At 50.1% G+C, this 17290-nt stretch overlaps 2 protein-coding genes across 2 annotated transcripts; both read right to left on the bottom strand.

Moving 5' to 3' along the window:
• Nucleotides 1-2580: 2580 nt before the first annotated feature.
• LOC311231059 (histone H4) lies at nucleotides 2581-2892 on the bottom strand (the record flags this gene model as incomplete). Its single annotated transcript, XM_084317529.1, has 1 exon — nucleotides 2581-2892. The coding sequence occupies one exon, from the start codon at nucleotides 2890-2892 to the stop codon at nucleotides 2581-2583; it is 312 nt and encodes a 103-aa protein (XP_084173655.1).
• A 13382-nt stretch (nucleotides 2893-16274) lies between these two features.
• Nucleotides 16275-16847, bottom strand: LOC311229837 (histone H1-like; the record flags this gene model as incomplete). The annotated part of the gene is made up of 1 exon (XM_084315911.1): nucleotides 16275-16847. The coding sequence occupies one exon, from the start codon at nucleotides 16845-16847 to the stop codon at nucleotides 16275-16277; it is 573 nt and encodes a 190-aa protein (XP_084172037.1).
• Nucleotides 16848-17290: the final 443 nt, after the last annotated feature.

The following is a 17290-nucleotide window of genomic DNA, read 5'->3' as shown; positions in this document are numbered from 1 at the left end:
CCCTCCTAATAGACAGTCTCCTCCCCACCGTATGTATATCTCTCTCCCACCCCCTCCTACAGTCTCCTCCCCACCGTATGTATATTTCTCTCCCACCCACCCACCCCCTCCTAATGTACAGTCTCCTCCCCATGATATGTATATACTGTCAGGATCTATGGGTAACAGTACTGTATATTTGCATATCATATATGTCACAAATGTAACAGTACTATGTACCTGTATGTCATGTATGTCCCTATGCCATAAATGTCATGTATGTTGTGTAATGTCATAAATGTCACTATGAATTGAAAATGGGGGAGCCTGATGTAAACAAGACAAACGTCTTTCTCTGGTCTGCATCCCTTAACAATTGTATGTATTGAGCCGTACTGTATTGTACCCATTCTGCAATCTGTTAAATAAAGTTTTCATTTATTAACTATTTCACTTGAGGATGCTGCGATGTAAAAGTTATACACAGAGTGGTACAGAGGTAGACGAGTTGCAGGTGTGTAAAAACTGAATGCTGTGTACAGCAAATACATTATTTCCACCCCTGAAAATACGCTGTATCTTCTATTTATTAAGCTCCTATTACTGCATATTCTGCACAGCAGTGACAATTCTGATATTCTATTTGTGATCCTTGCCTCATTGCATTTAATTAAACATCACCTACAGTCTCATCACAGAAGGCAGTTATACTTGTTTAACCATCCTGTTTACAACCTTCCTGTCAAATATTTGCTTTCTTTTATCATTAATTCCACCACATACGTCTGTGGTGTTTCATGTAAAATCTGACTAGATAGAAGACTATAATACAGTATATTACTACAAGGTCGCAAATAGACCTGCCGTCGAATCAATACCTTCATTAATTTACATAAACACATAGGAAGGCTTCTAAAGTCCCGTGGCCTCTAATGAGATCCTTGAACAGACACACCTTTTAAAAACTAATTGAACACACGCACTATGCACATACACTTATATGTAAGACACTTTCTGTAAATAATTTACTATTTTATTTAATCTGATTTTATGTTATCTTACCCATTGTTACCATTCTTTTATGCATTGTTGGGTCTGAGCTCGAAACACAATTATGTCATTAGCTGCAATGCCCCTGTATTGTGGTGTATTTGACAAAAATAACTTTAACTTGAATTTGAGATCCAGTTCAGTAGTGTCCATTTACAGTATTGCTCAGACCAGTGTCAAAAGAGCTAATATCTTAAGGCGAGACACTGCAGGTGAATAGTCAAATATACTTTTTTTGTTGATTTTGAGATTTTGTTATATTTTGCTTCCTAAACATGTCTTCTATGAAACTAGTGACAATAAAACGTCAATAACACACATTTAGTTGTTTATTTTACATCATTTTGCCTTATTGCATCCATAAATGTGCACATATTTAATGGGGAAGTGTCTCATTTGCATATATAAACATAAATTTCAGAAAACTTGCAATATATTTTTTCTTAGTTTATATGTACATAACAAATTGGGAAAGTTTCATAGTGATATCTATTCAAATATTTTTTGCCTATTAGGGGGTACTACACTGTACTACACTGTTTGTAGCCTGTGTGTAGTTCTGTTCAGTTCAATAACATCATTATTATTATTATTCAGTTATCGGGCATGTGTTTAGGTTGTCTATTACTAATGGTTTGATTAGATATTGTGTTTGTAAATATCTGTTTAAAAAAAAAAGTATGGCATTTTACAATACAGAACTTTGAAGGCGTTTTCCCAAAAATGAGTTTTAAGAGTTTTTCCTCATACTCTGAGCCAGAAATCTCCACTTCAGTAGCACTCACATACACCAAACCTTCCAGTTCTATTCATAGCTATGTTCTGAAGGTATTTACAGAAGGGTTTGTTGATATCGCATTCATACCCTGATTTATATCACATTTTATTCCTAAAAACATGGCGAAATATGGAATTTTACCATAAAAATGGACTGAATGGAGTATTTTCTGATTTATGGAGTGATAAAAAGAGATATCCAAAATCCCCTCTGTAATAACCTTTGGCTCTAATATGTCAACAAAATGAAACTATAATTTTGAAAATGGCTTTATCCAATGTTCAGATTTCTGTCCTGGAATTATATGCAAATTAGTGCATATTTAAGTAGATCATGCCTCATTTGCATATTTAAACATACAATTTCAGAAAAGTTGTAATACAAAAAAGTCTTGTCTTAATATAAGTAATCAACTGGGGAAGTTTCATTGTGATATCTATTAGTTAATTTTTTTACCCTATTCACCTGCAGTGTCTCCCCTTAAATGCATCTATATGTTCAGATCAAATAGCCACCCCTCATAACTAGGCTACTTCTCTTCTCAGGCTTAAGACATTCTTAATGACCTGTATGCAATTTTCACGTCCTGTACAAGTCATAATATATATACTGCACAATATAGAATCGTCCAGAGCGACTAGGAGGCGTACATATCTAGCAGCTAAGGATGAATGTTATTCTGAGACGCAACATGGAATCGACTCAATTCTAGTAAGATGTGTGGCTCTGAAAAGAGCCTTTGGGTCTTGGGATAGTTTGGATTGAATATACGATTAGCCGCCGAAGCCGTACAGAGTGCGTCCCTGTCTCTTCAGAGCATAGACCACATCCATGGCTGTGACGGTCTTCCTCTTGGCGTGTTCGGTGTAGGTGACGGCGTCACGGATCACGTTCTCCAGGAAGACCTTCAGCACACCACGAGTCTCCTCGTAGATCAGACCAGAGATGCGCTTCACTCCACCGCGGCGCGCCAGGCGACGAATCGCGGGTTTGGTGATTCCCTGGATGTTGTCACGGAGAACTTTACGGTGACGCTTGGCGCCTCCTTTTCCGAGTCCCTTTCCTCCCTTTCCACGACCAGACATTTTCTTCTAGGATGAGTTCAAAACAAATGAAAAGAAGTATTGACGAACAAAGGCAAAGCCCTCTGAATATAAATACTCTCTGAGGACGTAAAAGAAGACTGAGATACCGCGTCATGCTGGGCGTGGCCAAAAGCTGCAGCCCATAATAACCCTCCTCCTCACACACTTTTGACCATAGAACTGGTGTCACGTGATTGATTGATTGATTGATTGATTGATTGATTGATTGAAAACTTTATAAACAGATTGCAGAATGGGTACAATACAGTACAGCTCAATACACACAATTGTTAAGGGGATGCAGACCAGAGAAAGACTTTCGTCTTGTTTACATCAGGGTCCCCCATTTTCAGTTCATCAGGACATATATGACATACATGACATACAGATAGACAGTACTGCTACATCTATACATTTATGACATACCAGATTTGCAAATACAGTACTGTTTGTGATACAAAAAGAGTCCAGAAAAGGGAGTATATACATTTGACGTAAAAACTGTACATTGGAGGGGGTTGGGTGGGGTTGTGTGGGGGGGATTGGGTAGGGAGGGGTTGGGGGGGGGACCACTGTACAACTGTACAAGCAAAACTGTACATTGGGATATTGACAACCATACTAGGTAATTTACATTGGAGGGGGTTGGGGGAACACTACAAACAAGCAAAACTGTACATTGGAATATTGACAAAACCATACTAGGTAAATTACTGTACATTGGAGAGGGTTGGGTTAGGACATTTACAGGGGTGTAAATTCTAAGACATGTCTGGTTCATGAGTTCCTCGTGGCAGCTGGGTTCACATGGTTGCACTTATTCAATTTATCTATCCCATTAGTTTGCCCCAGATTCTTGTCTGGGGTCCATTTTGGTTGGTCTGCAATTGCTCTGCCGGTTGCGTGAATATTAAAGGCAACCAACTTGTGTTCGGCTTTTCTCTGATTGGCCGCGCCCCCCCCGCCCCCCCCGCCCCCACGCGCAGGTAAGCGCACGTCCCAAATAGAGCAAGCGAGCGGCAGCGCGGCAACCTACGCGTTGGGCTGCTGTTCCAAGTCCAACCAACTTGTGTTAAGCTGCGGTAGCAGTGGACATACAGTACACCTCCTATCTATGTTGGGATTATGTTTGGTCATGACAAAACAATAAAAATCGCTACTGTTAGTAATGCTGCCACCACCCACTTCAATTACAGAGCAGATATAGTTTATGCATTCGCAAAATATGAGAGCGCGCCGCTGTCATTGAAGGGCTTCCTACAACAGAGCACCGCCGCTGCGCTGCTGCTGAAGCTGTATCAAGCCGGCGGCGGTGCACGGACGCCGGGGAAAAACCACCACGTCGCCCCGCTGGCGCTTCAGGCTCAGCAGCCTCCACGGGCGAAATAACATATAACGTGCGAAGTCATGCCTCTCCCTCTGAAAGCCGATCCACGCTGTGTATCATAGACTACCAGATTCACTCGTGTATAAAAGCCCACACAGTTATGAAATGCGCTGAACTAGAAAGCGTAACGTTATTATGTTTCGCGTTCCATTGATTAACGCCATTACCTGCTGTGCTGTAGGAAGCAGAGGTACAGTAAGTTACAGTAGGTGTAGGTTACATGTTTAATCAAAGCCCATACAATTTTTTAGATGAATGATTGTGGATATAATATAGAAAACACATCATTATGATATTGTCAGAGGGAGAGGCATGACTTCGCGACAGCCATATTAGACACTCACTGTACATCAGTGTGGAACTGTAACGATATGTTATTTCGCCCGTGGAGGCTGCTGAGCCTGAAGCGCCAGCGGGGCGACGCGGTGGTTTTTCCCCGGCGTCCGTGCACCGCCGCCGGCTTGATACAGCTTCAGCAGCAGCGCAGCGGCGGTGCTCTGTTGTAGGAAGCCCTTCAATGACAGCGGCGCGCTCTCATATTTTGCGAAAGCATAAACTATATCTGCTCTGTAATTGAAGTGGGTGGTGGCAGCATTACTAACAGTAGCGATTTTTATTGTTTTGTCATGACCAAACATAATCCCAACATAGATAGGAGGTGTACTGTATGTCAAATGTCGGTCATGTGGTGGAAGTGTTTAGTACAGTCACACAACAGAACACCGCTGTAGAGTACAGTCACACAACAGAACACCGCTGGTTCGACCAGCGCTTTTGCCGCGTCTCTCTTTGCGCGAGGGCGTGTGCTAGTGGATTGATTGATTGGCCGTGTGGCCAATCAGAGAAACCCTGAACGAAAAGCTGAACACAAGTTGGTTGCCTTTAATATTCACGCGAGTGGTACAGGTATAAAAGACACTATGGTAGTAAGTCATACTGACCAGTGCAAGGTAAAGATATATATATATATATATATAAAGGTATATATATAAAGGTATATAAAAAGATGATATGCAGGTGTATTCAGACAGAAGTGGATATATATACTATGCATGCAGTGTATGCAGCATTATTGTACATGCTATCACACAAGAGTTACATGTGTAGAATATAGTTTGTGGTTGGTGATTACAGTGTAAGGCAGTAGGAAACATAGTTCAGAGTTTGAACAGTATGGATGACATATCCTAGAGTATAGGATATTAACTATTCATTTAACTGACTAGAAGTTAGTCAATATGAAGTACCTTATGTATATAAGTATGACTCTGTCTCCATTGTTATTGCCCCAAACTACAGCTATGGAATTCTAACAGAACTACAAGACAGCAATGGAGTTCTGGACTAAATCACAGTCATTAAAAAATAATGCAGCAATGCTTCCTGTTAAAACCTGCTTTTCTAGATAGAAGATTGATATTGAAACCAAAATTGTATTATGTGTCTGATTAGCACTAATACTAATTTATACACGTACTCCAGTTTAATCACGTATACATTGTATTTTGCACTTTACTTTTGTATTTGCACTGAAGTTATTTTTGTTGTACTGTACTTGCCATGTACGATGACAATACATTTTAATCTTAAAAAAAGACAGTCAGGCGTCTTTGAGAGGGTTCCAGGTGGTACCCCAGCAAAATTAGCGTTAATTTCACTGTAATTTAACTGACTAGAAGTTAGCCCATTATGAGGTACAGTATATATCATAATTAATATTATGATCATGTGTTTTACTTTCTCCATTATTATTGTCCAAACTACAGCTATGAAATTCTAACATAACTACAGGACAGCAATAGAGTTCTGGACTAAATCAGTTATTCAAAATAATGCAGCAATGCTGCCTGTTAAAAGATGCTTTTCTAGATATAACGTTGACATTGAAACAAGCTGTAGTTGTTGTATAAACAAGGATGGAACTTTAAAGGGGAAACGAAGAATGGTATTTTGCACATTAACTCACTAACGTCCTAAAACTGTTTTGCACACATTCATTTAGTTTGAGTTATTGGGAGTAAATTTGTTTGAATACCATTGGGGACATTGAATCCTTGTGTTAATTACTGCTCAATGCAAATAAAGGCAGCAGTCCATATAAAACAAGGTGTCATTCATTGTGTGCACAATACATCAGATTGTATTTAGGTTAAATGCTTCGTAATTAATATGTTCTGGTATGTATAGCAGTATCTTCTAGACTGATATTAATAACAGGAACATAATTACATTCAATGTTAAATCGCATCGATTTAGATTTAAGTGTATCTAAATTATGTTTTATTCTTCTGGACTGGAATCGACTCATCTTCCAGAATATGAATCAAATGATGCAGTAACTGAACACTCAGCTCTACTTAACTGGTGCTGCTGCAATTTATCCAGGACACAAACATGTGACTTAGTAGATTTGCTTGTATCCACTTGTAGCAGGGTGGATTATCCCTGCTTCGTGGGAACTGTGGGGTGCGGTCAATAGGTAGCGAGACACAGTAGCACCCTGGCCAGCTGCACCTCCGTCTTTGGGGTCCGGAGCGTCAACTGGAGGCTGGTAGTGGGGGTGAATGAGGCCCAGGGTTTACAAACCTGGTCCGGTACTCTGGTCTTCCTCCCTCTCTCTGGAGTAGTCCGCAGTACTCCCCAACACACCCTCACCCTCCACAGTTGCCCCTTTTTCCCTCCCACACCTACTGACCGGATGGTAGAGAAATAACTGGGTTCCCCCCGCAAGCAGTACCCTCCCTTAGTGAGACGACCAGAACCCTTACAATGGAAAAGGTAGAATAGCAAGGGGTTACGATTACATATATTACCCGTAGCAAAGGGTTAGGGTTAGGGTTAGAAATAATGAAAGACACACACAGTGCTCCCGCTCTGGATGACTGTATTGTAACTCAGCCTGGTTACAACAAAGCTACGGCTGGTGATTACTGCACCATGGGTATCCATACAATAATTACTGGCATGAATTATTAGCATAAGTCAATTACAGTATCACACACAGGCACCAAGTGCTCTCAGGTACCCAGACTAAACGCTGCCCACGTCTGGGCGGACCACAGTATTCACCTTCTTTAAGGAATTACACTCTTACTGTCCCCGGTTGAGAATATGGGGAAGGAAGGGGGAAGCATAGGGAAGAGAATAAAGGGATTCACAGAACGGGAATTATTTAGGAAATACACACCTTATCACGCTCAAAGAAAAGGAATAAAATAAAAGAGTGAGCCCACAAAATACCTTGCAAAAGTCCTATGCTAATACCGGTATATATTGTCTGGGGTACCCCTATTGAACTGTGGTTAACAACGTTAACTTCGCCCGCGGGCAGCACCACACTGTATACTGTATATGGAGTCGGGAGCATCAATGCTCGTTTGTACTCATCCGAAATGGCCGCCTCGTCACTCCACTGTTGTCCGGGAGGCAAGATGGCGTCGAACACTCGCGCCGCAGGGGCTAGCAGGCGGAGCTATAGCAGAGAGGCAGTGCTGGCTGAGCTGGTGCTGGGCGAACTCTGCCGGTGGTAAAGAACTCCCCGTGTCCTGCAGGCAGCCTGGGGCAGGGTGTGCTGCTGCTCTCCGGTGCAGACAGCTGTTGACGCCCGGGCAGACTGCTTGGATGTCCCGTACGTCTCTGGCACGCAGACTATACCGTCACTGTAACTAGGTATAACACGAGCAATGCTACTGTGAACCTTAGCCGCACGCTACTTATACCGCTCACTGTAACTAGGTATAACTCGACTCTTAGTGCCCGACTCTGCACTTAATGTTCGTAATATCATAACACTGGTACTGCTAGGATATCGTCTCCACTAGCCAGTACTTCCTATCACCCGTCACGGTTCCACGGGGCTCTCCGGCATAAACGTCAGCAACGGGGCTGTCTAGAGCTCCCCCGTTAGACGTGACTTCTCGTGGTCAAGTTCACTGCCGAGAAGAGGACGACTTCCGCTGCACTCCTCTCTTTATCATCTCTCAGCTCTCTCCGCCACTCTCTGCCTGCTACTGCCCCCTGCTGGTCCCGCCTGCCAGTCACACGGGGAGACGCACTGTAAAATATGAATCAATACTGTCATTTATGATCCGCATTCACATGCTCTTGGGACGGGGACGTTTGTGTCATTGTTCGTGTGAATCAATGACACTAGTTAGAATGTCTTTGTGTACAAAAAGGGATATAAACACAGTCAGCAGTTCTGAATAATATACCATATTTTCCAGACTGCTACATTTCCCCCCACTTTGAACTTGCTAAGTCCTCTGCAAGTTAACAACAAAACAACAAAACAAACGCATGCATGAAAACGGTCCTGAGACCAACAGTTTCACACATCGGTTGACAATTACACATTATGCCAACAGTTTTACACATCGGTTGACAATTACACATTATGCCAACAGTTTTACACACTCCCTCAGGAGTTGGACACACTGTTCCGCGAACACGCTCTTGAGCACGTAGTCCTGGCGATACCGAGCGGGTAGCCGACCTCTGGTGCTCCTCTGGGGCCGAGCGGCCTCCACTCTGGGGGGTTCCACCTCCCCCGCCTCCGACTCCGTGTCGGATTCCTCAGTGTCCGTCGGCGGGTCACGGACCACGGCCTCACCCTCCGGGGCCATCGGTGGACCGCCCGCGGCCTCCTCTTCGACTCCGTCTCCGCCGCCTTCCCCCTCCTCTCCTGAAGGGGTCGACTCCACCTCTGACTCGGCGCTTACGGCCTCCTCAGGGGCGTCCCGCAGGGGACCGGGGTGGTTACACGCCCTAGGATGCGGTTCCCGCCGGTGCCCGAAAGCACCTCCGATGTCTGATTCGGACGAGCTCCGCGGTGCCACCGGGATCTGTCGAGGGGCCCTCCTCCGCACTTCCGGGTCAGAAGCCGGGAAGGGACAGGTCTTGAGCTGGTCTCGATGCACGGTCCTTTCTGGACCCCCTGCTTCGGGCCTGACCGTGAACACGGGCGTCCCTTCGTGGCTCTGCTTAACCACCACATATGACGTAGGCTCCCACTTGTCTTGTATCTTATTACGGCCCCGGATTCGGTGGTCGCGTATCAGGACCCGGTCTCCGGCCCGCAGGAGTGCACCTCTGCTCTTCCTGTCGTAAATTCTCTTGCGTCGATGGGATGCCTGCTTCGCCGTGGCCTCAGCGGCCTCCGCGGCGGCCTTTAGTCGCTCGTGGTGACTCTGCACCCACTCATCTAGGTCCGCCGCCCCCTCCTCAATGACGTCTCTGCCCCCTAGGACATCCCGGGGCATCCTAGCGTCCCTCCCGAAGAGCAGGTAGAAGGGAGAGTATCCAGTGGAGGAGTGCTCGTGGCAATTGTATGTAAGTACCAACTCGGGTAGGTGCTCCTTCCAGTCCCGCTTCTTCTCTGCGGGCAGACTACGCAGCATGTCGTGCATTGTCCGATTGAATCTCTCGCACTGCCCATTCCCCTGGGGATGGTAGGGCGTGGTGCGGCTCTTTGAAATCCCATACAGTCGGCAGAGCTCCTTGATGACGCTCGACTCGAAATTTCGCCCTTGATCGGCATGGAGTCGGGCAGGGCAACCGTAGTACACGAACCAGTACTTGATGATGGCAGCGGCGGTGGTCTTCGCAGTCTGGTCTTTGGTCGGTACGGCAATAGTGAATCTGGTAAACATATCGGTCAGCACCAGTACGTTCTCGTAGCCACCCACCGACCTCTCCAACACGGTGAAGTCCATGGCCAGGACCTCCATGGGTGCCGTCACGTTAGTGCAGGTCATCTGGGCCTGGGCTTTAGGGAACACGTCGCGGGCTAATGCACATCGCTTGCATCGCTTCACCCATTGCTTCACCTCTTCTGCCATTCCGATCCAGTAGTAACTTCGCCTCATCAGGACCACCGTCCCCTGTCCCCCGTAGTGTCCCGCGTCTTCGTGCTGGGTCTCGTAGATCCTCCTTCGCAGGGCTGTGGGCACCACCAGCTGGAGAACCTCCTCTCCATCCCGGGGATCGCTTACGCGCCGAAACAGCACTTGCTGATGCAGACGGAATCGTTCCCACTGCCCGTATAACTTGCGGAGTTTCGGGTCTCCTTCCTTCAGCTGTACTTTAGTGGGGGGGACCCCCTGTGCCACCGCCCGCCACACCGGACCCAACTCGGGATCGTCCGCCTGGAGCTGTCGCATTTCCGCCCAGTCATATCCGCTGTTCCCCTTCTGTGCCGCTATCCGTCGTGCGCCGACACTCGAGACCTCCCGCGTCTCTGTCGGTCTCCCAGGGCACAGCAGGGCCCGCACTTCCTCCGCTGGGACCATGACGTAGCCCTCGCGGGCGACTGGGGCGGGGACGGACAATGGAACGGCCCGTTCCTGGAGACCCTGACGGGTGTGGGTGCCAGCCGCGGCTATCATTAGGAAGTCTTTCTCAGTGTCTTCCACTTCGGGTTCTGATCGCATCGGCATGCGAGACAGAGCGTCTGCGTTCTGGTTGAGTCGACCAGGTTTGTAGTGCACCACGAAGTCATACTCCGCGAGCTGAGCGTTCCACCGCTGCTCCACTGCTCCCAGGTTGGCCGTGCCGAGGTGTCTCAACGGGTTGTGGTCGGTGATCACGGTGAACTGGGCGTACATCAGGAGGTCTCTGAACTTCTCGGTGACCGCCCACTTCAGGGCGAGGAGTTCCAGCTTGAACGCACTATAATTTTGGTCATTCCTTTCGGACCCACGCAGGCCTCGGCTCGCAAAGGCGATGACTCGCTCCACGCCCTCCTGTTCCTGACTGAGTACCGCTCCCAGTCCCAAGTAACTCCCGTCGGTGGTCACTATGAAGGGGAGCTGGAGGTCGGGGTAGGCCAGCACCGGGGGTGTCAAGAGGCACTGCCGCAGATGGTCGAAGGCCGTCTGACACTGCGGCGTCCACTTGAAGGCCTCGGGCCGGCCCTTGGCGAACCCCTTTTTTTCTTTCCCCATCAGGGCGTGCAGTGGCTGGGCCACCTGGGCGAAGTGGGGCACGAACCGCCGATAATAGGACAGGAACCCGATCACCTGCCTCACTTCCTTCGCTGAGCGTGGCGCCGGCCAGTCCTCCAACGCCTTCACTTTGTCGGTGTCGACCTGTATGCCGGCCGCGGAGACGACGTGTCCCAGGAACTTGACTTCGGTCTTCAGAAGGAAGCACTTCCGGGGCTTGAGTTTGAGTCCATGCTCCCGAAGCCGTCCAAACACCAGGTCCAGCTTCTGACAGTGGCTCTCGAAGTCGCTGGCGAACACCAAGACGTCGTCTAGGTAGACGAGTAGGACGTCGAAGGCCAGGTCCCCCAGCACGGCGGTCATCAACCGCTGGAACGTCGCGGGTGCGTTACACAGTCCGAAGGGCATACGAGTCCACTGGTAGAGGCCGAAGGGCGTCGTGACAGCCGTCTTCTCTTGGTCTTCCTCTTTCACCGCCACCTGGAAGTAGCCGGCGGTGAGATCGAGCGAGGAGAAGATCTTGGCCTGCCCCAAGGCGTCTAGGGACTCCTCGATACGAGGTAGGGGGTAGGCATCCCGGTGTGTCACGTTATTTAGGCGGCGGTAATCGCAGCAGAACCGCACGGAGCCGTCTTTCTTTATGACGATCACGGCTGGTGACGCCCACGGACTGCAGCTCTCTACCAGGACACCCAGGTCCACCAGATCTTGCACGTGTCTCTTTACTTCTTGGAACACGTGGGGCGGTATTCGGCGGTGCCGTTGCTTGACCGGGTGTGCGTCACCAGTGGGAACGTAGTGTGTGACCGTGGTTGTGTAGCCATAGTCCCCGTCGTCCACGGAGAACACCGCCTTGTGTTTCTCCAATACTTGATTCAGCCGGCTCACTTGGGCCGGTGTGAGATCCTGCAGGTTCGCCTGTACGTCCACGGCGAGCCCGCGGGTCTTCCCGTCCGGCTCCGCCTCTGGCGGGCGGTCCCGAGTCTGAATCGCCGTCACTCGGACGCCTCCTTCCACTTCCTCCACGGTCACTCTCTCCTTAGGCCGTACCTGACGGGGGCAGTGGATCTCTGCCAACCTGGCCCGGGGTCGGAGCACCATCTCGACGTTGGTCGGGTTCAACACCCGCACAGGCACTCTCCCCTGTCGGGCGTATGCCACCACGTTCGCCACCAATAGTCCGGGAGGCAGGTTGGCCCTCGGCGTGTGCTCTATCATCACGGGACGCCGCATCCCCGCTGTCGTCTCACAACGGCCTGGGACGACCACTTCGCTGTGCGGGGGAATGACCACTGGTTCCCTGCCGGCCACTTTGACGTACCCCATCCTTCCCGGGGCGATACACTCTCGGGCTTCCTGGGCCATGGCGGCGACCACACGGCGGATGGCGACGCTCCCCGCGTCGACACGTCTTCGGCTCGCCGGCCGCATCCCCTTGATCCCCTTGAACAGGCCATCTACCCCGCCGAGCACGTTCATGCCCAGAAGTCCCGGGATAGCGTCTCCTGTGGCCACTCGGCCTGGATCGTCTTTTAGTATGAATATGCATTTCCCCGGAAATGTCATATCCAGGCACTTCACTTCGGCGTAGAGACACCCCACCACTGGGATCTCCAACCCGTTGGCGGCGAAGAGAGTGATCCAGTTGGAGGGGGTCAACCGCGACCGCGGGAAGTGTCTGCGGAAGTGGCTTTCGGTCATGGTGGTGACTTCGGCGCCGGTGTCGAAGAGGCAGCAGGTCTCGACCCCGTCAATCTGGACGTCTAAGGTGAGACATTCCCCCATGTCTTGCGTCTTAGTGCCCCCTGCGGCCGAGTCGGCGACTCCGGTTACGACGCCGTTGACTGCCCTTCGGGATCCGGGTCGGTCCCCTGACGAGCCCGGAACTTCGGGGGTGGGGGCAGGGGCTGGGTGGGGCTCGCTGGCGTGGCGGGGGCACTCCCTGCTGATGTGGCCCGGCTGATTGCAGGCATAGCAAATCAACCTGCCCTCTTCGTCCCGGCGGGGCAGTTCCCGCTTAGCGGCGGGCGCGTCGTCTCTGCGTCGCCGTCCGGGGCCGCCTCTCTGGGTCGCGTCCCGCGTCTGTTGGACGGCCTGGAAGAGTTGCTCCTGACGTGCGTCCAGCCGCTCTTGCCCTGCGAAGAGCCGCTTAAAAGCTCCCTGTATTGCGTCTCCGCTCATCGGGGCCTCTCGTCCTTCTGCGGCTGCGGCGTGGACCAGGGCCTGGGCGCCACCCCTATTGGGGGGCAGGACCATCTCCTCCTCCGACCAGTCTATCGCCGCCATCATCAATCCGAGAAACGTCTGCTCTCCGTTCTCTTTTATGGACTTCTTCATCTCCCGTCGCAGCATCCCATCCTTCAGGCCTACCACAAACTGCTCCTGCAGCCGGGCGGCAGGATCCGCGACTCGTTGGGGTTCCCGGCCCTGTATGCGACGCATCTGTTCCTGTAGATCATACGCAAACTCCCTCACGGTCTCGCCATCTCCTTGTCGGCGGTCGAGGAACTCTCTCAGGCGTTCACTGACCGAGGTCTTGTCTCCGTACGTCTCCTGCAGCACCCGGAACACGGCGTCCGGCTCCGGGGCGGTCCCTTCTAGCACGAAGCGCACTGTCCGTTTAGCCGCGCCCTTTAGATGCTGCTGTACGAACTCCGCCTGTTCGTCACCGGGCACTCTGCTGCTCCGAAAATGCACCTTCATGTCTCGGATCCAGTCGTCCACCAGCGGCTCTCCTCTCTCTTTCCCCCCTCCAAATTCGCTGCACTTCCGCTCTCGTTGGACGTACACCACTGGGAGGGGCGCTGGAGGAAGCTGTTGGAGCATGGCTTGGGCCAAGGCACGCGACTCTCTGTGCCTGGCCTGCTCCAGTTGTTCGTGTTGGTGGTCTAGGGCTTCCGCCTGGTCTTGGAGTTGACCCTTTAGGAACTCCACTTCGGCGGTCAAGGTCTGCACCGTCTCGGCTCCCCCCTCTTCCTCTTTGAGCGGGGGCGGCGAGTCACCTCCTTGCGTCACCCGGGACGGCCCGGCTTTGGCATCGAGCTTCGGGGCGTCGTTGTCCGACATCTCAGGTCTCTGGGTCGTCACTTACAAGGGAGTGGAGTAGGATGTTGATCCTGTTCGTGACGCCAAATGTAGCAGGGTGGATTATCCCTGCTTCGTGGGAACTGTGGGGTGCGGTCAATAGGTAGCGAGACACAGTAGCACCCTGGCCAGCTGCACCTCCGTCTTTGGGGTCCGGAGCGTCAACTGGAGGCTGGTAGTGGGGGTGAATGAGGCCCAGGGTTTACAAACCTGGTCCGGTACTCTGGTCTTCCTCCCTCTCTCTGGAGTAGTCCGCAGTACTCCCCAACACACCCTCACCCTCCACAGTTGCCCCTTTTTCCCTCCCACACCTACTGACCGGATGGTAGAGAAATAACTGGGTTCCCCCCGCAAGCAGTACCCTCCCTTAGTGAGACGACCAGAACCCTTACAATGGAAAAGGTAGAATAGCAAGGGGTTACGATTACATATATTACCCGTAGCAAAGGGTTAGGGTTAGGGTTAGAAATAATGAAAGACACACACAGTGCTCCCGCTCTGGATGACTGTATTGTAACTCAGCCTGGTTACAACAAAGCTACGGCTGGTGATTACTGCACCATGGGTATCCATACAATAATTACTGGCATGAATTATTAGCATAAGTCAATTACAGTATCACACACAGGCACCAAGTGCTCTCAGGTACCCAGACTAAACGCTGCCCACGTCTGGGCGGACCACAGTATTCACCTTCTTTAAGGAATTACACTCTTACTGTCCCCGGTTGAGAATATGGGGAAGGAAGGGGGAAGCATAGGGAAGAGAATAAAGGGATTCACAGAACGGGAATTATTTAGGAAATACACACCTTATCACGCTCAAAGAAAAGGAATAAAATAAAAGAGTGAGCCCACAAAATACCTTGCAAAAGTCCTATGCTAATACCGGTATATATTGTCTGGGGTACCCCTATTGAACTGTGGTTAACAACGTTAACTTCGCCCGCGGGCAGCACCACACTGTATACTGTATATGGAGTCGGGAGCATCAATGCTCGTTTGTACTCATCCGAAATGGCCGCCTCGTCACTCCACTGTTGTCCGGGAGGCAAGATGGCGTCGAACACTCGCGCCGCAGGGGCTAGCAGGCGGAGCTATAGCAGAGAGGCAGTGCTGGCTGAGCTGGTGCTGGGCGAACTCTGCCGGTGGTAAAGAACTCCCCGTGTCCTGCAGGCAGCCTGGGGCAGGGTGTGCTGCTGCTCTCCGGTGCAGACAGCTGTTGACGCCCGGGCAGACTGCTTGGATGTCCCGTACGTCTCTGGCACGCAGACTATACCGTCACTGTAACTAGGTATAACACGAGCAATGCTACTGTGAACCTTAGCCGCACGCTACTTATACCGCTCACTGTAACTAGGTATAACTCGACTCTTAGTGCCCGACTCTGCACTTAATGTTCGTAATATCATAACACTGGTACTGCTAGGATATCGTCTCCACTAGCCAGTACTTCCTATCACCCGTCACGGTTCCACGGGGCTCTCCGGCATAAACGTCAGCAACGGGGCTGTCTAGAGCTCCCCCGTTAGACGTGACTTCTCGTGGTCAAGTTCACTGCCGAGAAGAGGACGACTTCCGCTGCACTCCTCTCTTTATCATCTCTCAGCTCTCTCCGCCACTCTCTGCCTGCTACTGCCCCCTGCTGGTCCCGCCTGCCAGTCACACGGGGAGACGCACTGTAAAATATGAATCAATACTGTCATTTATGATCCGCATTCACATGCTCTTGGGACGGGGACGTTTGTGTCATTGTTCGTGTGAATCAATGACACTAGTTAGAATGTCTTTGTGTACAAAAAGGGATATAAACACAGTCAGCAGTTCTGAATAATATACCATATTTTCCAGACTGCTACACACTATTAAACAATGCATTTATACGAGGGGATGTGCCATTTCAGGGATAGTAGTGGTTGGCTCTAAAAAGAGCCTTTTGTGTGTTTTAGACAGTAAAGCTTAAGATCTTCACTTCCTCTTGCCTGCTGTCCTCGTGGGCTTCGCTGCTTTGGGCTTGGCAGCCTTCTTCGCGGGGGCTTTCTTGGCTGCGGGCTTCTTCACTGCCTTATTGGGGCTCTTGGCTGCCACCTTCTTGGGGCTCTTGGCTTTGACTGCAGGCTTCTTTGCATTCTTTGGAGACTTCTTAGCGGCAGGCTTTTTAGCAACAACCTTCTTAGCCGCAGCAGGTTTCTTCACTGGCGCTTTCTTAGCTGCTTTTTTGGCGGGCTTCTTGGCTTCAGCCTTGTTGATTTTGAAGGAGCCGGAGGCACCGGTACCCTTGAGCTGGACAAGAGTGCCCTTTAACACCAAGCTCTTCACAGCGGTCTTCACACGTGAATTATTCTTCTCCACGTCGTAGCCACCGGCAGCCAGAGCCTTCTTTACCGCAGCCAGGGACACGCCGCTCCTCTCTTTAGAGGCAGATACCGCCTCGAGGACGAGTTCTGCGGCGCTGGGACCTGATGCCTTCTTCGGCTTTGAGGCAGCTTTCTTCCTGGGGACTTTAGCCGGAGCGGCAGCGGCTGGAGCGACTTCTGCCATAGTTCTCTTCTATCGTCGATCAACACGAAATGCAACAAATAGTCCGAGCTGACTGGTAGTGGAGCTGGGACAGGGGGCTGGTCTTAAATACTACATGAGAGCCATGCAGACTCAACCCACCCTGTCTACAACTCTGCAGCTGAAAAGCTCTGCTACTTGTGTTTTCTTCTCGCCAAAACGGGCTAAAATACAAACGTGGGAACATAGTTGAAATCGAACACCTAATGGGCCAGTTAGCACAAGCATGTTCCATTAGAATAAAACCATCTGGAGAGCCGTGGTTAGTTTGGACACGTTCCAACGCTCTCCTTTCCGTCGTCACATGGTGCAGTGAGCAGCAACTTGTCTCAGTATTTTGCTTTTTAAATGGTTTAAATGTCATTATAATCCAGTCAGTACTCGTTCCCCGGTGAGTCGAGCTGCCTGGTGAGGGACTGGAAGTA

This window comes from Notolepis coatsorum (assembly GCF_963971535.1).
Source record: "Notolepis coatsorum genome assembly, chromosome: 6".
NCBI classification, from domain to species: domain Eukaryota; kingdom Metazoa; phylum Chordata; class Actinopteri; order Aulopiformes; family Paralepididae; genus Notolepis; species Notolepis coatsorum.
This window is presented reverse-complemented; position numbering and strand designations above follow the sequence as displayed.